A 25,258-nucleotide genomic window follows, 5' to 3' on the forward strand; every position below is an offset into this window, starting at 1 on the left:
GGAGTTAGTCGCCCGCCTATTTTCATATTCATTAGAACTGGGAGGCTGCCGGAGGAGGCCAGCTGAGTTTCAAGATATAAAAGCAACTTCAGGTGCTCCTTTTCCAGCCGGGACGTATTAAAGGGGCAGGAGCCGGGCAGTTGCCGACGCCGCAGCGCTCGCTTTCCCTTCCCTCCTCTCTGGCCCTCCCTCCTCCCACCCACTGGCTCCCTCCCCCAGCTCTCTCCAGTTTCTGTGCCCCAGGAGCTACGCGACAGCCTTCCAGGATTATGGAGTTTCTGAGCGAGAAGTTTGCCCTCAAGAGCCCTCCGAGTAAAAACAGTGACTTTTACATGGGCGCAGGAGGTCCTCTGGAGCACGTTATGGAGACGCTGGACAATGAGTCCTTTTACAGCAAAGCGTCTGCAAGCAAATGCGTGCAGGCCTTCGGACCCCTGCCCCGCGCCGAGCATCACGTGCGCTTGGAGAGGACCTCGCCCTGTCAGGACAGCAGCGGTGAGTCGCTAGCGCCCCAGCCAGAGCCGCCGCAGCCCTTCCGCAATCGAAAATGCAGGATCGGTCTGATCAGGCAGCGAGGGAGGAAGGAGAAAAGTGGGAGCGAGGGATCTGGAAGGTGGAGGAAGGTAGTGGAAGGTGATCGCTTTATGAAGCGGTGTTACTGCTGCTGCAGCCTTTGGGGGCGGAGGGCGGAGGGAGGGAGAGATCCAGCACCGGGTTGCCTCCGAGCGATTCTCCTTTCGCTGTAGGGTCTGGTCGCCTAAGGATCCCTGAGTCCTTCTGTAATATTGGCTCCTGGAGTAAACTGATAGGGCGCTAAATAGAGCGTAATTGAGTCAAGACAGAACGCTTCCTCTGCGAGCCCGCCTTGCAGTCCGGGCGGGAGGAACTGAAATCGATCACAGCTCGTTAGAGTACGTCACTGTCGTCACGAGTAGGAAAAAAAAAACAAACCGGAAAACAAAAACAAAAAACAAAAAACCCTTTGAGCTCCTTTAGGTAAAGATAAATCTTTTTAATTTTCCAAGACGTGGCGATATTTTTTCAAAGTTTGAGGATCCCTAGATTTCTAGCATGTGTGAATTTGTAATTTCTGCTTTTTTTTTGCGTTTGCAATACAACACGCGTTGAATGTTTGTTAAACACTAAAGCACATTAAATAGCTTCGGGCAAAGCATACCCGGCCTAATCACTCATTCCCAGATTCTACGTTTTGTATTTTTATGACTTCACATTAAAAGTCACCTAAGGAGTCTTTGGAATGCTTCTGGGTGAAATCTTCAACTTTGAATGCCCAAGTATCTCCAAGTCAAAATGTTATCAAAACAAACCATCTATCTTTTCTATCTTGTAACCTAATACGAACCTATTATTTCAGATCGCGACAGCTAAAGCACGTTTACAATTCCAAGAGAACTTTTCCTTATCATTGTATATATTCCACAGTTAAGCTATAAGGGGCGGGCTGCTTTAAAATAACAAACGAATTAAGTGTGAAATATTTACAACAAGCGCCCTGCCCCCTATTTTATGGAGATTCAAAATCTGACAAAACACTGGCCTGTAGAAGCTCATTTTCTAAATATTTTGAACACAAGTTATTTTCTTTTTTTAATCTCAAATAATTTTATTTAACGTTGCAAGTAACTTTTCACTAAGGGTAAATCAAAAATAAAGGTGCAAATGATAGAGAAAATAATCAGTTAAGTCGTTTCAGTCATTTATTTAGAAAGATTCGCGCATATACTTTTTATTATTCTTACACTGAGTTGTTGGTTTTCTGGCTGCGTTTCAGACCTGGTATCTGTACTTGTGGAATTCTTAGATGCATGCGTAACGTTATTTGAATTGACAGGTCTTTCTTTAATGATTCTGCAATGTCTTGTATTGACTCCGGATGGACTCGATCATAATATTTTATTTTAAATAGTCGAGAATCCAAAATAAGAGACATAATTGATGCGTTATCAAATTTAAACAAATATCACACTATTAAGATGAATTTTAACAGAGAAGTGTTAAGGAAGATGAACATAGGCAGTCATCCGCTTAATTTAGGAGAGATCCTGTCTTTCTCTTGAGATGCCCTTAGCCTCTCTGTTGCCTCCCCTCCCCCATCCCTAATTGCTGCAGTTCCCCCTTGAATTTTGCTCAAGGAGACAGAACCGTATTGTTAATCAGTCATGGCTCTTCTTTATATTTAGTTTAACATCACATCTTCCTTTGCATGAAAACCGTTCATTTAAAAAATTTGTTATATATTGACAAATTATAGTTGTATATATTTATGGGGTACAAAGTAATGTTACGTTTTTTTAATGCAGTGTGGAATGATTAAATTACATTAATTAACTGGGCCATCACCTCAAATATCTGACTTTTTTTGTGATGAGAACATTTTTGAGAGTTACTCCCTTAGTGACATTGAAATGCACGGTACTCAATTATTAGCTATTGAAGTTATATGCGCATTAAAGTTGAATATATTTGTATAATGATGAAAAGAGTTGTAAAAATACATTATGGGGGTAATTTTAAAAAAAGAAACAAATGAAAAAAGTATGATCATCTATTGGAAATTATTATTCTGGCTGGATTGACTTTACTTTTTAAAAAGTGCTTCCCATTTCACTATATGCATCCATTGGATTTGTGGGCGTGTGGCATTATATGATATATTTTTGTTTTATATCATACTGCAAGCATGCAATCAAATCTGAAGAAAATTACTGAAATTAAACATCCCTTAACAGAATGCCAGATGTCATCCTCTGTAATGTTTTAATAGCTGTTTTAATTTCTGTGTTTCAGCAGAGAAAAAAGTAAAGCTTTCAACCTTAAAACTTATTTAACTAGCTAAGTAGAAATATGAAATGTTTTAAAAAGAACTGCATGATAAGTTTTTAGGTAAAAAAAATGCTGCTTAAATCTAATTTCTGATAGAAAGCACATTCAAAATTTGGCATGAAATTTGTTTTGTCAATTTAGTAGATTATTTTTGAAGAAAAAGTGTAAATGCAGACATGGATATAAAGTTGAAATATTCAAAATTTAGTGGAAATAATGTCACATCTGAAATCTATCATCAGTACATTTTACATGGTGGCGGATAATAACTTTCAGATATTAGTACAGAGGTATTATTTAAGATTAAAATATATTTTCTGAGCCACATTAGTAGCTTGATTTTATCTGCTTTGAGTAAATACATGACATTAAATTTGCTCCAGTTTTCAAAAATCATGGACACTTAAAGTTTTTTTCATGAAACACCCAGATCATCTTTAAATTCGAGTACATGAATTTAAATAAAAAATATGTGCATAAACATATAAATCCTGTAAAATAGAACTGCGGATTTTGCCAGATCATAGCAGTTGCGTGAACATATTTTAAAATGGTATTTAAACCTGTCCTACAATGAATTAAGTATAGAATGTGGTAATTGAATTAATACTAGCAAAATAAATTATTAATAGGCCAATTTCTTGATACTCTCAATTACTTCTACTTATTGATTTAATTGAGATGAGTTTCACAATCCTGAGAACTGTTGTTTTCTCCTCCTCTGGGTACAGTGAACTATGGGATCACTAAAGTAGAAGGACAGCCCCTTCACACGGAACTGAATAGAGCTATGGACAACTGTAACAGTCTCCGAATGTCTCCTGTGAAAGGGATGCAAGAGAAGGGAGAGCTGGATGAACTTGGGGATAAATGTGATAGCAATGTATCCAGCAGTAAGAAACGGAGACACCGAACCACCTTCACCAGTTTGCAGCTGGAGGAGCTGGAGAAAGTCTTTCAGAAAACTCATTACCCGGATGTGTATGTCAGAGAACAGCTTGCTCTGAGGACAGAGCTCACTGAGGCCAGGGTCCAGGTAGGAGCCAAACAGAGGCCTTGATGGATGGGATAGGAAAATAAATGGTGTTAGAATAATTGAATAAGTGCATTTTGCCACAAAGAAACAAACTGATTCCCTAGCTGAAGATGAGGAACAGAGTAATATATATGAATATATGTCTACTAAAATTATTTTTTTAATTGCAAAAATTTTGACAACTCACACAATATGTAAAACGAACACGAGTTATTACAGAGACATAAAAATTAACAATCATTCAAACATAACAATATGATAATATATCTCTGATTTTCAAAAGCAATTTTTAAAGGATGAAAAGCAGAATCATGACTATTTAGTAATTGGTATATTTATTTGTTTTTTTTTTCAGTTTTATTAGCCATTAAGGTTCTTTTTTAGATTATACATCAGGTATTTGTAAATTATTTGTATAATAGCCCATACATCTAGAAATTTCTAGAGTTGGAGGCATAATAAAAGAAAAAAAAGAAACAATCCCACAAATTCCCAATTGTTATGTATACCATGGAATGTTTTCACTATGGATAATTAAAAAAAGATCAAATAGTGCTCATTTACGATTTTATAGTTCTAGTAGTTGTCAATATGTAATATTCCATTATAATGGTTAAAGTCTAGATAAATCATATGAATTTTGCATAAGCAATAAAAATAATGGCTTTAAAGTAAATTTTTGTATATACTCAATTATGTTTATAAGATATATTCTAGTTATTAAATTGGATGATCCAGTATGCTTAATTTTTAAAAATAATTTGAGAAAGAAAAATCATATCAGGTAAAATTTTACCTCTTAGGAGTACTTTATTTTGACTAAATTTGATATTCTTAAACTATATTTTACTAGTTTCCAAGTAGTAAGAGTTTAAAATGCAACAATAATTCAGGATAATGGCCTTTGACTTTGTGTGTGTTCTGACTCCTCTACAAAAGTATTGATTTTTGCAATTCCCATAAACTGCTAAAATGGGGGAATGAATAAAACAGTGAAAATTTTGTTCTAAATCGAGTAACGGTATTTCTTCTTAAGATTAAGCCATTGTAAGGCTCTTACATCATTAGAGATAACATCTGGTGGTACACGGATAACAAGCAGCAGATTTTTACTTGAGTTGGTGGAAGCAAATGGTTACTTTATCTTGGTTCAGGAAGTAAATATGTAGAAAGTTCATGCTAACAAAGAATTTTAGAATTGTCAAGTATTAACACCCACTTTGTTTGAGATTTTTGTCTTTGTCTATATTTAAATTAGTTATACTTGTAACCATAAACAAGTATGTTTGCACACAGAGTGACCAACTGTACATAATGCATCTTTTCCCCTTAACATTCATCAAGTCTTTATTAATTTTTGTCTAAGAACATGCACAGAGAGCCAATCTGAACTTAATTTACTCAGGTCGTTCTCTTTCCTGCTTTGCATATAAGAGTGGTAACTATTACCCATTTTAAGGAAATTGTCAAGTTCTTTCTGTCAATGGAAAAAAAAATAAACCCCAAAAACATATTACTAAATTCCCTTAGTATGTTCCTGGGGCTTATCTGTAGAGACAGCAAGAAAATTTGATTTGTTTTGTTTTGTTGTTGATGTCTTGAGCCTTGGCATAATGGATAATATGCGTTTATCAGCAGTGTACTAAAACTATAATGAACATATAGCCCTCTGGCTCATTTCAATTGCTGAAAACTCTGCAAAGTGGCATCTTAAATTTGTAATGTGGACTTAAAAATTAAACTGAGTATTAATATGTTGCCATAATAGTGAAGGTAAAGATATACAAGATTAGAATTGAGTATGAAAAAGAGTGAAAATTTCAAGTAAACTTCAACAAAAGGCTTTTACAACTTGCATTTTTTATATTTGATTTCTAGCTTTTTTCCTAAATATTTTATATTCTGAACATAGTTGTGTGAAGAAGACTAAAGAGATTCCCAAAAGCTACTCCTATAATGTTCACTTAAAAAACATCAAAGTATACATATTGAATATAATCTTCTGCATCTCCCTTTAATATTAAAGTGAAGGCATTGGAGCATTACAAGTATGAATTAATGACTATCAAACCTGCTGAGGAAGATGGTTCTTATAATAAATACTTCTAATAGGTAATTAGAGAAACTGTGGAAGATAGCTTAGTGACCTTAGTTGCCACACTAACTGATAGACTTTCTTGACACTTGGTTCTATCTGCCCTATTTCTTACATTATTTCCATTACCTGTGCTTTAAATTAGAGAAATTATGTAAAGATATCCGAGCATTTTCATAAGGGAAAATAAGTTGCATAATGTATGTAATAAGCACATTCACGTATTTTAAAACCACAGTTCAACTTTAGATGATTCCTTTTTACCTATAATTCTTGTCATGGTTATTATAATATGCAATCTCATTTTTTCCTATTTCTAGATAATCATGATGTTCCTGCTGCTGCCATATATTTAGATGTAATCTTTATGTTTAGATTTTTAAAAGATTATGTAGGTTTGAGCACAACCCAGAAGAGCTTTCACTTTTGTGACATATTTTAAAGATAAGTTTTAATAGACTCAGATATTAATTTGCTTATAGATTGACTGAGTTTACATTATGGCATATATGTCCTCCAGACTTGCAGCATTCTCTTAAAGGAGACTTATCCATGACAATGTGGAGATATATGGAGTATTCAGGATCATACAATCTAATTCCTTTTTGTTTTCCATAAATGAGAAAACAGAGGCTCAGACATATCAGATGTATTTCCCGAAAGTCTTCTGCCTCTTTCTATTAAATTATTTTGCCTCATGGGCAAATCACTTACCATATCAGGATACAAGAGAAAGTAAAATCTGTGGATCCTTTTCTAATGTAAATACATTTCTTTTTAAGTAATTTTTTTAACCTGGTTTACCTTTCTTGTTTGATGTCTTTTAACATCACATTTGCTTTATCAAATATTCCTTAGCTAAAATTCTACTTTTTATTAAATAATTAGGTTTGGTTTCAAAATCGAAGGGCCAAATGGAGAAAAAGGGAACGTTATGGCCAAATACAACAAGCGAAAAGCCATTTTGCTGCCACTTATGATATATCAGTTTTGCCAAGGACTGACAGCTACCCACAGGTATGCTAAACTACACAGAATACTGATCAAGAAAAGTAGATTTGGTTTGTATATTCTTAAAATGGTTAACATAGGCTTTATTATATGTAAGATAATAGTCAAGAATGAAAATCTAAGCTTCAGAAAACATTCTTCATGTCTGCTAAGTTTTAATTTTTCTAAATTATTTTCTTATTGTTTTCTTACAGAGTCATTCATTTAAAAATATTTCAGGGTATTTTTTTCTTTTGAATTTTGTTGTATATTGCAACAAACGGAATAGCATCATTTAATGACACAGGTATTTTAATTATTCTACATTCTAATTACTCAGACTCTCTTCCTTTGTTAACTTTTAAAAATACTGTAAATAGAGTGTTGCTTAGCATGCAATCTCTGTGGATATTGTTTTATGAACTATAATAAAACCTGATGTCAAATGTGGCCTATTAAGCCCTTAACTCAATTTAAAAATGTGTCTCTTTTTCTACGTTTTTTTTTTTCAGATTTCAAATTGCTTATTCTTTCTCTAAGGGTCCATATTTGGTCCTGTATGACTTAAAACAGAGACAGAATTAGTATCAGACATAATTTTAAAAATTGATCACAGATAAGTAACAGCTTCTCTTTATAATGGGTGCTCTTTTACTTCATTACAAAAAGTGTTAGAAATTCTTTTTCTTCTCATTTTCCTTTTCAATATAGAGACTATATATTTCTTTTTCATATTTTGTAATGAATGTAAATGTTTTGTCTTTCTGATTTATATTGTGTCACTTTTTCCTAATACTTAATAATGATATTCAGAACTGTATTTGATACATGATGGAAAAAACCTATGTTATAAGCAACAAGCTATGTATTATTTTGTTATTTAATGATATGCATTATAAGAGACCCCTGTGAAAACACATATGAAACATATATGCTGGAGAAATACATTGATAGTTCAGTAACTAGATGATCTGAACCCCAAACTTGAGTATTCATTTTCTTCAACGCTATGAGTACAAATTCAGTTCTTTAATGTTGTTCTTTCCTTGTGTTCTGATGCCTTTTATGATTCTTAAAAGCCAATTTTAGAAACCTCACTCCTCCAGATAAATCCCCCAAATTTATTAATATGATATTATATGTTAAATAAAAGAAGTCTTGGAGGTCATCTTGTTCAACTCCTTCATTTAAAAGAGTTATGAGGAGCATTTCTTCATGTGTTTTTTGGCTGCATAAATGTCTTCTTTTGAGAAGTGTCTGTTCATGTCCTCTGCCCACTTTTTGATGGGGTTGTTTGTTTTTTTCTTGTAAATTTGTTTGAGTTCATTGTAGATTCTGGATATTAGCCCTTTGTCAGATGAGTAGGTTGCAAAAATTTTCTCCCATTGTGTAGGTTGCCTGTTCACTCTGATGATAGTTTCTTTTGCTGTGCAGAAGCTCTTTAGTTTAATGAGATCCCATTTGTCGATTTTGGCTTTTGTTGCCATTGCTTTTGGTGTTTTAGACATGAAGTCCTTCCCCACGCCTATGTCCTGAATGGTATTGCCTAGGTTTTCTTGTAGGATTTTAATGGTTTTAGGTCTAACATATAAGTCTTTAATCCATCTTGAATTAATTTTTGTATAAGGTGTAAGGAAGGGATCCAGTTGCAGCTTTCTACATATGGCTAGCCAGTTTTCCCAGCACCATTTATTAAATAGGGAATCCTTTCCCCATTTCTTGTTTTTGTCAGGTTTGTCAAAGATCAGATAGTTGTAGCTATGCGGCATCATTTCTGAGGGCTCTGTTCTGTTCCATTGATCTATGTCTCTGTTGTGGTACCAGTACCATGCTGTTTTGGTTACTGTAGCCTTGTAGTATAGTTTAAAGTCAGGTAGCGTGATGCCTCCAGCTTTGTTCTTTTGGCTTAGGATTGACTTGGCGATGCGGGCTCTTTTTTGGTTCCATATGAACTTTAAAGTAGTTTTTTCCAATTCTGTGAAGAAAGTCATTGGTAGCTTGATGGGGATGGCATTGAATCTATAAATTGCCTTGGGCAGTATGGCCATTTTCACGATATTGATTCTTCCAACCCATGAGCATGGAATGTTCTTCCATTTGTTTGTATCCTCTTTTATTTCATTGAGCACTGGTTTGTAGTTCTCCTTGAAGAGGTCCTTCACATCCCTTGTAAGTTGGATTCCTAGGTATTTTATTCTCTTTGAAGCAATTGTGAATGGGAGTTCACTCATGATTTGGCTCTCTGTTTGTCTGTGATTGGTGTACAAGAATGCTTGTGATTTTTGTACATTAATTTTGTATCCTGAGACTTTGCTCCTCATCACTGGCCATCAGAGAAATGCAAATCAAAACCACAGTGAGATACCATCTCACACCAGTTAGAATGGCCATCATTAAAAAATCAGGAAACAACAGGTGCTGGAGAGGATGTGGAGAAATAGGAACACTTTTACACTGTTGGTGGGACTGTAAACTAGTTCAACCATTGTGGAAGTCAGTGTGGCGATTCCTCAGGGATCTAGAACTAGAAATACCATTTGACCCAGCCATCCCATTACTGGGTATATACCCAAAGGACTATAAATCATGCTGCTATAAAGACACATGCACACGTATGTTTATTGCGGCACTATTCACAATAGCAAAGAGTTGGAACCAACCCAAATGTCCAACAACGATAGACTGGATTAAGAAAATGTGGCACATATACACCATGGAATACTATGCAGCCATAAAAAATGATGAGTTCGTGTCCTTTGTAGGGACATGGATGAAACTGGAAAACATCATTCTCAGTAAACTATCGCAAGGACAAAAAACCAAACACCGCATGTTCTCACTCATAGGTGGGAATTGAACAATGAGAACTCATGGACACAGGAAGGGGAACATCACGCTCTGGGGACTGTTGTGGGGTGGGGGGAGGGGGGAGGGACAGCATTAGGAGATACACCTAATGCTAAATGACGAGTTAATGGGTGCAGGAAATCAACATGACACATGGATACATATGTAACAAACCTGCACATTGTGCACATGTACCCTAAAACCCTAAAGTATAATAAAAAAAAAAAAAAAAAAAGAGTTATGAAAACGGGCTCAATTGAGTTAAGGAATTGGTTCGTGATCATACAAGTGGTTTCCTGCAGGAGAGACTATAAAGCTCACTACATCTAAACCTTTACCCAATAGTTTGCTAGAAGACTATCGTTATGGATACCTCTTCAATAAATGCCCCCATCTCCTTGTCATAGGCGGAATCTTGTTTCTCTTTTAAAATTTATCTTAAAGAGGTTACCTTATGTTTTCTCCTATTTTAAAGCATGAGGATAACTCTGGTGGTTACTCACCATCATAGGGCTAGTCAAATTTTGTTTGCCAAATATTTTTGAGTGCCTTAGTTGAGTCAGTTTGAGTTAGTTTGAGTGCCGTTTGTTTCTAAACAAAATTCTGTAAAAATGTTTCCCCTCTAGGCTGCAAGCTCCATGAGGACAGGGACTGCAGTGTCTTCATGGTTATTAACACTACTGTAGCTCTCTCTGTATATCTGGGAACTGTTCGAAGCAGATTACATATATTATCTCATTTAATCCTCACAACAACATTATGTGCTAGGTGTTACTAATTGTCTCCATTGCTCAAATGAGAAAAAGATGAGGTGAAGTTCAGATTTGACCAGAGACAATTTGGTTCCCACTTGCCAGATTTTAACCTGACAATAGACTGTCTCTACCTGTGAATATGTTTAAATGATACCAAAGGAGCATAAAGCTTGAGCTGCATTATTCTAAGTCTGCGCTTTAGTGTGGGGGAGCCACAACCAGTGAAATAACAATAAAAATATAGGTGAAATGGAGAATGGTTTATATCATTTTGAACTACTTGACTGTGGTGACTTTAGACGTAATAAAGTAACAAATTATGAGCTCTTCACATGGATTTTAAACAGTCTTACTAAGTATATTCCACAATACTTGACTATGACTACTTTTTTGTGCATCTTATTCTTTCAGTCTTCATTTCCTTTCAAACCCCATTTCTGTCTGTTTTCAATTTTTCTGTCCCTGTACGTTGGTTGTTTTATATTTGACTCTTCTTGCTTCTTTGATAACGCAATCAGAATAAGGCCTAGCACTGATTAAGACCTATATAAAGGGTAAAGCATTCAGAATAGTGCATAGCAACTATTCTGAATCTAAAACTTTATACAGCTTTAAGACATGTATAAAGGCTCAATATGACTCAATGTACTCTGACTAACCAACTCTTTTCCCTAAGATTATCTTACCATTGTGTTATTGTACCTCAAAGCTTTATATATTATTAATTAAAAGAATGAGGTAACCTAGACACCAATGGAGGAATGGACATGGTACACCAAATTATATATTTGATCATCTATTTCACTCCAATGAAAAATTAATTTAAAAAATTTTCCCCCACAAATCATGGGAATGTTGCACTAATTATTCCTCATAATTTGTATACATTGGCTATACCACCTGATAATTTAAGAATGGAGAACATATGTTGGAATTATTTCAACAGTGCCAATCACGAATAATAATAAAAATTAATACCATGAAATCCATAGTACTTTCTTATATTGGTAAATCATTTAATGTTTGGTTACCAAAATTTCCGAAATTATGTGGCTGCAACTCCCCACTCTAGGTACTGGATAAAGCCAGGGGGAATTTTTATTTTAACTTAAATATATACAAGATACTTTTTTAGTTTGTTTGAAAAAATAATTGTGCCAAGATCATGTCTCTCAAGAGTTAGCCTAAAGGAAACTTTTTTTGTCATGGGGCTTGAAAATAGGAACTTGTAATGGGAGAAGTAGAAACAGAAGTAGAATCCAATAACTCAGTCCAATAAGACATTGGATTTGGTGACTGTTAATTACAGAAAAAATTATTAATTTCAGAAAAGTTGGAAACTAGAAAACGTTAGAGGCAGGACAGAAATGAAGAATTAGCAATTTGGCAGAAAGAGAAGCCATACATAGAAATACATGAAAAACAGAGATAGTTTAGAAAATGATCTCCTCAAGCTTGCTCAGTGTGTACAATCATAATATGTTTATTTCTATATAGTAATTAATACTTTCTAATATGTTCTAATAAATACTTTGTTCCAACTGGCCTTCTTTTTACTATAGTAACAACAGCTATAACATTAAAAATAATTACTAATAATTGGGGGCATATTTAAAGCCAGACACTGTGCTTCCTTCTTGTATCTATTAACTTGTTTAATTTAAGCTCAAGTTTTCTGAACTCAGGAGCCCAGAGACCTTTATGTAACATCATCTCTTTAATTCATCATTGAACAGTGAAATAACTCAAATTGGATCCTAAAATATCACATCCTTTTTGGAAAGTAAAAATGTTTCTGTTTTTAAATTTATAAACATTTACAAAGCCTAAATACCGCATTGACTGTTTCAAGATTTTTTTCTTAAACTTACTTATCTTTGACAGCAAACAAATAAGAAAGTGAGAGACATGATGTTCATATTTACATATTTTAAGGTAGTATATTTTGATGTACTGACAATAGTATCTTTTGTTTAAGTTCTTTATTTTGGCTCAAGATATCAGTTGCCATTTGGCAATGCTATGATTTAACTAAATTAATCTATTCATTTTTCCTCAAGAGGTGACATTTTTGAGAGCATTCTCATTGCTTGGGATGAATTTGTTTCCTCTATCTTGAATTTCCCTCCCTCACCTAAGCCATATTTACTCCATGAAGCCTCTGGGATGTGCCATCTATATGCACATCACTTTCTCACTGACATTTTGGTGGGTTGTATTAAAGGTCTGACTTCTCATTTACAATGTAAAATATTTAAAAGATGACCCAGTTACTAGTCACCTTTGTATCACCAAGGATGGTCTGCTATGAATTGAGCAAATTATATAGACATTGGATAGATGTGAGTAATAGTACAGTTTCACTTCAATATATTAATATATTAAGTAGTGTATCATAAAACAAAAATCATCAATTTTCAATAAAACAGATAGTTTCTGAATTTCTGTTATTAACCAGTTTTGTGATAAAAGCAATTCACTTTTCCTCAATTTCTTCCTCTGTTCAAAAAAATAGGCTAGAAAGATTTTGCCGACACTTTTCAGCTGACTTTTATTCCAAAGTTATTTGCCTTTCAAAACAAATATATGCCATGCACTGTTGCAGGGATCAGGGATGTATAAATGATCTAGACAAAATTCCCTGCTTTGTAGAAAGACTAAAAACTGGGTAATATTTGTACTAAATTTGCAAACACTGCTTGGCGCAAACTAGGCCCAAGAAACCATAAATCTAAATAATTTTGGCCTTAAATTTAAAAACCGAGCAAAGATCTAGTGATATTACATTTTAACTTGTTTCTAACACGGCAAAAACAAAGCATTTTAAAAATAATTATTTTAGTGAATAAAATATTTTATCTTAAGGTATAAGTATTTTCTTGAGAATTATAATTACCCTTCATTTCTTACAAGGAACTTTACAATTTCATGTTCTTAGGTTTGGATTACATGAGCACTGACATTATTATCTAGATAGATAACTTTGAGTTACAACTTTGACTCGATCTTCAGTTTCTTTATTTGTAAAATCGAAGTATTGTTGGTGCCAGTGTTGGTGGTGTTGATAGTGTAGATGATTAAGATGATGATGATTTTTCTGTTATTGTGAAGACTAAATGGATTTCTGAAAAGGAAAGCCCTCTATAGACTACAGAGGCGAATCCTGGGATTTGAAGAGGGCCAGGGGTTAACATTAATGACTATGAGCTTCCCAGTCAGAGAGATGTGAGTTCAAGTTTTGGCTTTTCAGTTTAATAGCTTTTAGACCTTTGGCAAATGAATTTACCATGAGGAACATTTCTCTTCATTTATAAAATGGGGGTAAAAGCTCATATGGTGTTTGTGAATGTTAAACAAATTTGTTTATGCAAATTACTTAGCGCATTGCCTAGTACAAAACAGAACTTAATAAGTAGTAGGAATTCTATCATTTCCATTAGTCATTATTAATTTTGTTCTAAAGTACCTGCCTCTCCAGGTAGCTAAATTGCTTGTTTTCTTATGTTGTAGTGTTTAAGTTAATCCAATCTCTGAGTAAATTTACTATTTAGGGATCTAGGGAAATATTAAATTCAGTTAAACACACCTTCCTTTTTAAATTGAAAACCAAATATGGTAACTTTAGAAAAGTTTAAGTATATTTTCGATTCACCAGAATTATTTTCTTATAAATATTTTCATCACAAATTTCAGAAAAAGAATTGAAGTGCTTTTCCCACCAAAATTTTGAATGAGGTTTCACTGAGTATTAAACAGTGAAAACTATCTCTAAATCTATGCTTACCAAATGTACCAAGGAATCCACACAGTGTCTTGTCTTCCACTGTATTATTGAGGACTTCATAAATATATGCCACTTAGAATTTGAACACGCCAAGCAGTAGATGCAAGTTATAGGTAATTTGTAGTCATTTTTATAGTTTAATACATAGATTAAAGCTGTAAAACATTTTAGTTTAACACATTCTATTTCAAATATTGTAATTATCCAATTAAAAAATGAAATTCTAAGGTTTTCATATAATAGTAGTTCCCATATAGTAGGTTGTAGACATATTGCTTATCTACCTTGGTTTTAACGGCAGTTTCTATATTAATCTTAATGGTTGTCTTAACTTAAGCTAAATAAGGAACATAGGACTTATCTCCTTCTACAACTGTGGTTTATAATTAAAAGGCATTTGTAGCATTTTTTACCTTTGGAGAAAATATCATAATTTTATCACTATAATTTCTATTTTTTCCCAAATATTTGAAGTAAGCAAACCAAAATCTTTAAAAAATATTACTAATACAGCGGTAATTAATACATTGTATAATGAATGCTTTTACATCCATGAAACAACCAATGAATGGTCATACAATGATACAGTGAAAATTCTTGTATGACTTATGTCCAAAATGTTACCATCATTTTCAAAAAATCATATTGATATTGTACAATTTGTCACTGATAATAAACACAAATATTTAAAGTGATAGAAGAAATATAATTATAATCTACCTAACTAAAATCCAGTTTTTGCAGCGAGTAAATATGCTGATTAAATTTATATAGAGTTTAAATAAATATGAATAAAATATTTATATATGTATGTGTGTATATATATATATAAGTTATGTGCAGCATGAGACAATTTTTGTCAGTATCATTAGGTGAAGGTACAGTTAGCTACAGTGAATTCTTTTCTTAATTTTTATTTTGTTGAAATATTTTAATTTTAATGAAATGGAATTCATTTAATGAAAAGAAATTTTAATAAAAATGAAACTTCATTTTTATTAAAACTTTAATTAATTTTTATTTTGTTGCATGTACAAAGACTCTAAAGAGGCAAAGAATATCCTCCAAAAGAAACAAAGTGCACTCACGTCAATTATGAAAATAATTACCTCTGTTCTTTTGAAAATGTAATATTCTAATGTGACTGTACACAGTAAGTTAACACAATTTTTTTAAATAAGTTTTTTTTTATTTTACAAGGAAAGTAAATCAGTAAGTTTAATAGATAACCAAATAAATAAGAAGAAAATAAAAATAAATGTTGCAGAGTGCCAATGTCAGCTTATACATATAAAAACCTCACAAGAAGATGGAGAAATAACAGGCAGAAAATTAAGCCATCAAAGCCCAGGAAGTCTATGAGCACAGAACTGTTGTTTAAAATCTGCAGTTTACACTATTGTTAGTGTGAACCTTATGGTATACTTTAATCCAGAATTATATGCATGCCATGTTTATGAAGCCTCATGTGTCTATGGATTTTCTTTTTTATTCTACATCATAGACATTAAATAGGTAAACTTCCGTACAAACTCACAGTTGATTTTAAAAATTACAAAAATAAAATGTCAACTTTGTAGTTAATACAAAGAGATGATGAGTAAAATCAATAGCTTCACTCAATATTTTAAGAATAAATTCGAAGACCATATATGACTCCAAGCAAGATCTCTAAAATTAAACATTTTCTGTGCAAATTAAAATATTTGCGAATTTTATTCATATTCTAAGCTATTTATGCATAAAAGCTTAATTTACAAGCTTACATTTTTATCTTTATTTCTTATGTTGTGAATTTTGTTTCAATAGGATAATTTTATCACTAAAATGAATCAGACACTGATGAATCAGCAATAGCTATCATACATGTATTAAAATACATGAAAAATAATGTAACAAAAGTTTGGAAAATCCTTCATATGATAATTATTGCTTGATAGTAATAAAATAGCAAAGGCTAGGTGTTACCATTTTATTTCTTCCTTAAATGAGTTGATTTGAAAACTTTCATTTTAAAGCAATCGTGAGAGTTTCTATAAATCTTCTTTTTAAAAGTCACTTAATATAGAATTTAAGAATACAGTCAACACCAAAGAAAAAATTTCTTAATGTTCTTATATCTTGGACTTGGAGCATTTTTCAAATATTATTTGAATAATGAAAAATGTAAACACATGTATATGATGTTATGCTGAAAATTTACAGACATTAACATTTCTTATTAAGCTTCATGCTTTTAATTTTGCACTAAAAGTAGACATACACATTCATTTTTCTGCTAAGCAGTTTTCTTCATAAATCATCAGTCTCATATGGGTGTGATATTTAATGGTGATTTTTTTTTTAATGGAAAGGCACCTTTCTTGTTTCAAATCTCTGTATACATATCTAAGATGGAATTTTACTAAAAAATAAAAGTGACAGTGTTTAGTATATGATCTGTTTCTCATGAATAAATGATTTCTAATCACTTTAGTTTAATAATATATATTGGAAAAATACTTTAAGAATGTTTGAAATGTCAATAGACTTATCAAAATCTAAATATTTTATATATCACCTTAAAATATTTTTTGGTGAAAATTAGATCTAATGAGTAGATACTGATGAAAATGTACCCTCATTTTTACCTTAGGCAGTACCTAAAAAATACTCAGATTAATCTTTTCATTGCTTAATTAATTCAAGTTGGGATCTTTTTTTTCAGGTAGACAAAGTCTCAGTGTGTGTTAGTCACTGGTGGCAAATTCAATATTTAAAGATTCACTTATACTCTTTCTCCCTGCCAGCAACTTACTGATGTAGTAAATAGAAAAGTTAATGGGATCCTAAAGTTAGTCAACAGCTGAAGTATCTGCATGTTGCTAAGCATATGATTCTTATTAATATTTTGTCATGTAAATGTTACAGGAATATACTAGTGAATTTCATAATAGTCTCTTAAAAAATTGAGCTGTTTTTTCAGAAATCAGTATTTTCACTTTTAAGAGAACATGTACAAATCTAGTAAATTCAATTACATAGTGATACTGTCTCAATAAATTTATATAGTATTAAACATTATGCCAAAGAGGAAACCCAAATCAATTTTTAGATTTTAATGTAAAGAGGTATTGCTATAACATCATCACAAGTAACTCTATGAATCTCTGATCTCTGTCTTTTAAAGTATCCTTTAATTCCCACAGGAAAGTGTGTGAGCATGTGATGCGAGAATTGTGTGAGTGTGCACATGGAATGTGTGTGCAGATGTTTGTGTATGTATGTGTGTTTATGCAAGTAAATATGATCGATGTTGGTGGCAGGAGATAGGAGCGCTCTATATATAGATGAGAAGTAGAGTTAAATAAACTTATTTTAGTAGAAAAAATGTCATTTAATTAGTTGTTTTGGAGAGCTTTAAAATTAAGGGAAGGTTGTTACATATTTTCATGTTTAGTATTTCTATGAAATTTGACAGTGTTGTTTCTTCTAAATAGCACTAATATTAGGATATTGACTATAAAATGCTATTATGAAACTATTTTTTTTGTTACATCGTGCTATTTTACAATTAAGTAAAAAACTAACAAACTCACTATTCTTTTAAAAGTCCTTTTTGGAAAAATATATTAAAAAGTACTCACTATATAAAATCAGTAAATATATTAGAAATATAAACCAGGGTTAGAACAACAAAATCCACTTTGTAGTTGTGATTACAAAGAATATATTCATATCAAAGTTCTAAGGTAAATGAAATAAATAATTTTCTACCCATAACTTACTGTAGTACTTGAATTTATTACAAATATATATCCACAGTAAAAAATTCTTAGTATTTATGTTTATATTAATATATATTTACATATTTTCCCCTCTCCTTCGTCTCTACTGCTTTTAATTCCTTGGAAAAAAATGAGTACTAAATGAATTAGGTTTCAGTTTGGAATAAATAAGACAAAAATAAAACTTTTCTCTAAAATTCCAAAGTCATGGGATAATTAAGTGTTAACGTTTGTTTGGTTAGAAAAACATGAAGGGGCAAATGTTCAAAGTGAAGTGCAGTAAATCCGCTGAACTTCCATTCATGCTAATGGGAGGTAGTTGGCTAAGTTACCTGGACAGAGTTCCCTGGACAGTGCTTTGAACACACCCCTAAAATTTAAAAAAAGACGTTTCAGAGAACGTTAAAACATGAAATGTTTTTAGATTCTCCACTCCTTTTAAACACAACAAAGAAAAAAAACATGAAGGCAGTCAATCTTTTTTTTTGTCTTTTTCTTTTTAAAAAACACACATACAAGAAGGATATGGGAAGTATTTGTTTCTGGTTGTAAAGCCCTTGAATATTGAACAGAGGCCTACAAAAACACCGTAAAATTATATGGTGCCAGGTATTGTCATTGTAGTATCTATGAAATAGTTCAAAATAAGAGTAGTTATCCTATTTAGGAAAAAAATTAATATTTTTTTAATTCCAAAATTGAACCACAAATATAATTTTTCCTTTAATGAATCAGAGTGCGATTTTGATGGGCTTCCCAGTTGACAAAAAAGTAATAGGCACTTTTAGATAATATGCACATGGATTTATAGATTCCAGGGCATAGTTTAAAAATTACTGCCTATATGAGAATATACTGGTGTAGGGATGGAGGAACAGTGTGAGTCCAGCTTGATAGCAGTATAGTCAACCCTTAGCTCAAATAATGTTGTTTAATCAAATCTAGATGGCCTAGAACAAAGATTTTATCTGCCAAGTTTTTCCTACAGCAATCAGATGATATGCAGTGTATGATATTCTGGTGTAAATGCTATGTATTGGTAAGGGTAAACGGTATTGACAAGCTCAAACATATCCAGAATAACATGATCTGAGTGATACAGTGTCTAGAAACCAAGTCTATGAGGAATGGTTAAAAGCAAATTCATAAAGATAGAAAGTAGAAGGGGAGTTGCCAGGGGCTGGGAGGATTCTGGAGTTTCGTTGCACAACAATATGAATGCACTTAACACTACCGGACTGTACACTTAAAGTGGTTAAGATGGTAAATTTACACTATGTGCATTTTACCACAATTTTTAAAAATATATAAAAATTTGTAGAAACAATATTTCATGGCTCTAGAGTATTTTCTTGAATTCATTCATTAATTTTAATATATAATGATAAATGTACAGAGCACACATGAACAGCCTATAATTTGAATACATATGGGGAAAATAAAGAAAGCTAAGTTAATTAGGTTGAAATATATTACATCACTTCATATATGCCACAGATGCTTTGAAACACCATCTCTGGCTGTGAGTCGATAATTGTGGAAGCTAGGTGATGGGTATGCGGGAATTCATTATACTATTCTTTTTACTTTTGTATGCTTGAAATGTTTCATAATAAGACATTTAAAAATAAAGATCACTGTGCAAATAAACAAACAAACAAACAAAAAAAAAGCACTGGAGATGTTTACTTGGAGAAAAAAGACTTGGGGGTCGTATCATCATGCCTGATGACACTTTTAAGATTTTTACATGTAAGAAAGATGATCTTATTCTGCATCATTACAGGGCACATAAATGGAAGCCATAGGTAGAGGTAGAGGACTATAACAGCTTACTTTTATAGAAAAGAAATGGATTTTTTTTAAATAGGTGAGGTTCTTATCACAAGTGGTAAACAAAATTGGTGTACAAATAATTTTTCATTTGGAAGGAAGTTGGACTCCAGTAGTGTTTCCTAATTTCAGTTGATTTTCAGAATTCCATGTGTGTATTTTATTACTATTATTTTAATACAGATCTCCTGAGCCATACTAAATGAGTCAGAGTCTCCAAGGATATTTATCTGTGGTGGAGAATCAGTGTTTAATAATAAAAATAAAGAACTTCCCAGGTAAATGCAGTTAGCAAGGTCTAGGAATGTAATTTTCATGATCACTGTTAAGATTATTGAGTATGGTGATTTAGGAGTTCATATTATGAAACAAAAATTTTGATATGTTAACATAAATCATCCATAAAATTTTGATTATACCTGCAAGATGGATCAGTCCATATTTTTTGAGCACTTAATAAATTTGTATTAAGGACTTACCTTGTGCCATGTTAGACCTGAGGATGACAAAACAGATGTGAGAAATAATTGTGGGTTTTTCTTTCAGAGAGTAGAGACTATGAACCTCCACAAAGTAGGGATAATGAGTAAATAATTTCAACTCATAAAACTAGTCATTATTACAGCATTTCTAAGGTTTCCTAGGTTGAGATTTGACCTCCACCATTGGAACTATGCAATCTTGGGTGATCTTCTTCAGCTCTGTTCCATAGTATTACCATCCTCAAAATGGGGATAGCAAAAGAACACGCTGTTTAGTGTACTGCAACAATTAAAAGTGTTCATAATATATTTAACGTAATGTCTGATACATGGTAATTAATTGATAACCATTAGCTATAATGAACATGGTCTTGAGCGTCATCATCAAATGTTTAAACACCCAGAGGGCAAGCTTCAGAGAAGTAAAATCACAATATACTGAGGATACTATCTTTTATGATTTGCATCTAAATAAATTTACAATGTGGAAATCAACAATGTTTCTAAAGTCAAATAAAGATGTTGGAAATTTAAAAAAGGTAAGATCAGCGGTGGTGCTGGGGAGGAGGAAGAAACAGATATTTTGAAAACAAGATAGATCAGTAAAAATGTGTGAGTGTATCTCTACCAATAGGAATAAATGACAATCTTCAAAATATTTAGGGTATCTTCACAAGCCCAACTAAAATATTGTTATCATATTTACTTTACCAGTCTGTTCTGCCCAGAAAAACATGTCTATATGTTAGAAATTATTTCATCAAAAGTAATGCATATAACATGCTTGATCATGTCCAGATAAGAAGTTTTGATCAAAATAAAATTTGCTTTTTTTAAATGTACTCTACAGAATATTTTTCAATTTATAGGTAGATTTATGTTAATTATGTTAGGGAGGCAATATTTTCTTAATTTAGATCTATAGGTTACCTTCCTTGCCTTTACCTTTCTGATTTTAGCTTTTTCATCTAGTTGGTGAACATATTTCTGTGCATTTGGAATATGAATGAATGATTTTAATAAAAAATTCAAGAAACTATAAATCGAGCAATTCTTTAACAAACAAAATATAAATAATCCTTCTGTTTCATTATCTTGTCTTCCTTTTTATTTTTTTAAGTAAGCAAGCAAAGTTCACTTTCATTTTCTGAAGGCTCTTTTGTCAGACACGTGACTATGGTTTTTGCCGAGTAGCATAACGTGTGATTGAATGTCAGAGGAAAATCACCCAGATGAAGTTAAAAGAGGTAGTTTGACAGAGTAATGACATTAGCAGCCCTCTTGTTGGTTTGAGATACATAACTCAGCAATCACTGATACCAATCATTATGTTTTGCCTAAAATGGAACACATATAGTAGAATGAGCCAGAATTAGAACATAGCCTGAGACAATTTAAGGATTAACAAAATATGCAAATCATATATATGTATATATATAATGTATATGTTTAGATATAGATATGTAGATCTCTCTCTTTGTCTCTTTCTACATATGTATATATTTAACAACTTTAAAGCAGCTTGCACATATATTTATATAAAGAATTATTTTTTAAGACAACCCAGATATATAAGCACCTTGCCAATCACTGAAACCCCACCCAAAGGTTGAAATTACTTATTAAGGTTTTTCTCTTACGTTTTGAACCTGGTTAATCAGTCCTCTCTTGAGTGACAGAGTACCTTTTTACCAGTGTGATCTAGAAGATTTATTAACATATTTTTTGCTCTTACTTGAAAATTAGTTGCCATAGAAAGTACAACACAAGCATGGGTATTGTAAGACTACACCAGACCTTATATGTAGGTGTCTGGCATCTTTATGTAAAAACAAATATAGGAAAACATACGTGTCCTACTCACTGATGATTCTACTCTTACAATCATGATTTTAAAAGATAAGGAAGCCTGATGTGATTAACATGTGTATTGCTGCTATGTTCTGGTCCAAATGTATTATAATAATGTTGCTAAAAGCATTCAGTTTTATTTCATCTTCAAAGGGCTGCATCATAGTATTACTATCCCATGCAACATTTTCTTTCTTTACCTTCCCCACCTCCTGCCATTTGTCATGATTTTCCCTTAGCTTCCCAGTAACATATGCGGTTCCTATTTTTGTTTGTTTAAATAGCTTGTATATTAAGATTGAGATATGTCCTACTTAAAATTCTTGTTATATAAGTTCTATATCATGTTTCTTTTACATGCTAGTAACTTTAGATACATTTGTACTTGGTTAATATTGCATTGAATTGTTTCCTGTAGAGATTTAATAATATGAAGTATGAATATCTTGGGTGTCAATGATAAAGCAGTTTTTACTCTATAGGAGTATTATATAACACAAGAGTAACTGCGTTATACTCATCTGATATTTTTGCTAAATAGTTGCATATCTTTCTCAGCTATGATTCCATTATTTGGTAAAGGCCCATGTTTTAAAATTCTAACTTTGTTTTACATGTCACATGTCTGTTTCGAATTCATTATATCATATATAAATCATAGAAGAAATTTTTAAAATATGTATATTTACAAATTTTGTAATTTCCCAGATTCTCAGAGCTATTTTTTCAAGACTATAGGATACAAAAAGCAATAGGAGGGCAAACATGTTCCAGAATAAGTTTGATCAAAAATATCTTTGCAGAACAGTCTATTGTCAGCAATGCTTTCCAACGAAAACTGCCGTACCAGGAGTCTAAGTTAGAATTTTTTTAAAAAATGCATTTGTGTTATTTTGTTTAGAAAGACAAAAACTATCTTTAAACTTAAAACCAGATTTTAAACTACTTTTCTAAGCATATGAATTGGTCATGACTCAATCTTCCAGATTCATTTTTAAAATCATTACTATGAAAATAATACTTTTTTTATAGGAGATATACATGTTTGAGAGTATGTTATGTGGCCAAGAATGTGAGATTTGTTGTTCTATTTCAGTGTAACAAACTAGAAGGATCTCTCAAATAATTATTTTTTAGTCATTGTTGTATGTAATTACAGACCACCCAATGGGAGCAAACAATGAATAATAGTTAACCAAATTTAGTAAATACAACTTAACAAAAGTAAGAGAACAAAAGCGAGAACATGAAAATGTAATATTTGTTGTTTTATATATTCCAGATTCAGAACAATTTGTGGGCAGGAAATGCAAGTGGTGGGTCTGTGGTTACTTCATGCATGTTACCACGTGACACTTCCTCCTGTATGACACCTTATTCTCACTCGCCTCGGACAGATTCCAGTTACACGGGGTTTTCAAACCACCAAAACCAGTTCAGCCACGTGCCCCTCAACAATTTTTTCACTGACTCTCTTCTTACTGGGCCAACCAATGGACATGCATTTGAAACAAAGCCAGAGTTTGAAAGGAGGTCTTCCAGTATCGCAGTTCTTCGAATGAAAGCCAAGGAGCACACCGCGAATATTTCATGGGCCATGTAACATACAGTACTCCTTTATTTTTCTTTTAATAGCAAAGTTAAACATTCTTATTTCTCATATTTAAAGGATACCACAATAAGCTGCTGTGTGTGGAATTGCTAAAGGTCAAGATATTCAGTGAGACCAGCTTAAATGAATAGTTGTTATTTAACATTAAAATCTAAGAACGAACCTCTGAAAAGACTAAATAGGTTTACCATGTGCCAGTCTCCACAAACTCTGTTTTAGTAGTAAGACTTTCCCTTTCTATTGTACAAGTCAATGAAATATGATCATGCAACTTATTAAAGAATAAATGTGTTAAACAAATTCTTCTGTTATAGATTGATTTATGTTACTTCTGTATAACAAGAAATCTCTTGTAAAATAATACCCGATAAAGAAGGAAATGCACTGGGGAAAATGTCAAGATGCCAAAGCTGTCAGGTAAATATTGAATCAGAGTATTTTGGGGAGTTAACTGCTCTCTCTCTCTCTCTCTCCAAAAAGCAGTGGGCAAAATCCCTGTTGCTGAGAATTTATTTTCAAGCCTCATTTTTATTTTTGTTTTTACCCTTTGATGTTTTAGTGAATTTCCAGTCTGTTAAACAAGGGATCTTTTAAAATAACCAACATTCGCATGAGATATTTGGGCATGGTTTCCTGAAGCCACATGGCTAAAGGTGATAACTGAAGTATTCTGGTGTGATTGAAAATATAGTCATGGGAGCGGACTTTATAAATGTCATTTTTCCAGTGAAGAAGCCAGCATAGACTCAATTACTTAATCATCACAAACAAGAAAAAATTTACAAACCTTGCTGTTGCTTTTAAACGAAGATTGTGTTGATTAACCTGTGCACATAAACCGCTAATTAATACTACACTGAAAGTAACATTTTCTGTTAAAGCATCAGTGAGTTGGAATTTATATGTATTTTGTGGGTATGTGCATGCTTACATGCATGTGTGTTTGTTTCTTGACATATTATGCCTTAAGCATTTTTTGCTACTGTGGTTTTTGCATAGAGAATTAAAATGTCAGAAAGCTTTCTAAAATTTCTGTTGGAAAAGAAGAGAAGAAAAATACATTGCATCTGGAAAATTGCTAACCCCTTTGATTTACTTCTCCTCCCTTTACCCTGTCACATTCCAAGCTTTTTCAGATGAGTGAAATGTCAACCTCCATGAAAGATTCTTAAGTTCATAAAGGCAAAGTAAATTAATTGAAATGAAGATGACTTCCATGGCTCAGATTAGAGCCGAGCTCTTTGTACTCTGTAGAATCTTCTTGTGGATCCTGCAGACTTTAGGAATATGCTTGGGAGCTCTAATGGCTAAAGGACAAGAATAAATGAATTTTAAAATTAAATTTTGGAAAAAGTACTTAAA

General features: G+C 32.6%; 1 protein-coding gene across 1 annotated transcript; it reads left to right on the top strand.

The window, feature by feature from the left end:
- ALX1 (ALX homeobox 1) lies at positions 1-25,258 on the top strand. Its single transcript, XM_055237254.2, has 4 exons — positions 1-495; positions 3,576-3,880; positions 6,864-6,992; positions 23,567-25,258. Exons 1-4 carry the CDS (start codon positions 270-272, stop codon positions 23,885-23,887), a joined length of 981 nt encoding a protein of 326 aa, XP_055093229.1. The 5' UTR covers positions 1-269; the 3' UTR covers positions 23,888-25,258.

Source organism: Symphalangus syndactylus, chromosome 13 (assembly GCF_028878055.3).
Source record: "Symphalangus syndactylus isolate Jambi chromosome 13, NHGRI_mSymSyn1-v2.1_pri, whole genome shotgun sequence".
Taxonomy (NCBI): domain Eukaryota; kingdom Metazoa; phylum Chordata; class Mammalia; order Primates; family Hylobatidae; genus Symphalangus; species Symphalangus syndactylus.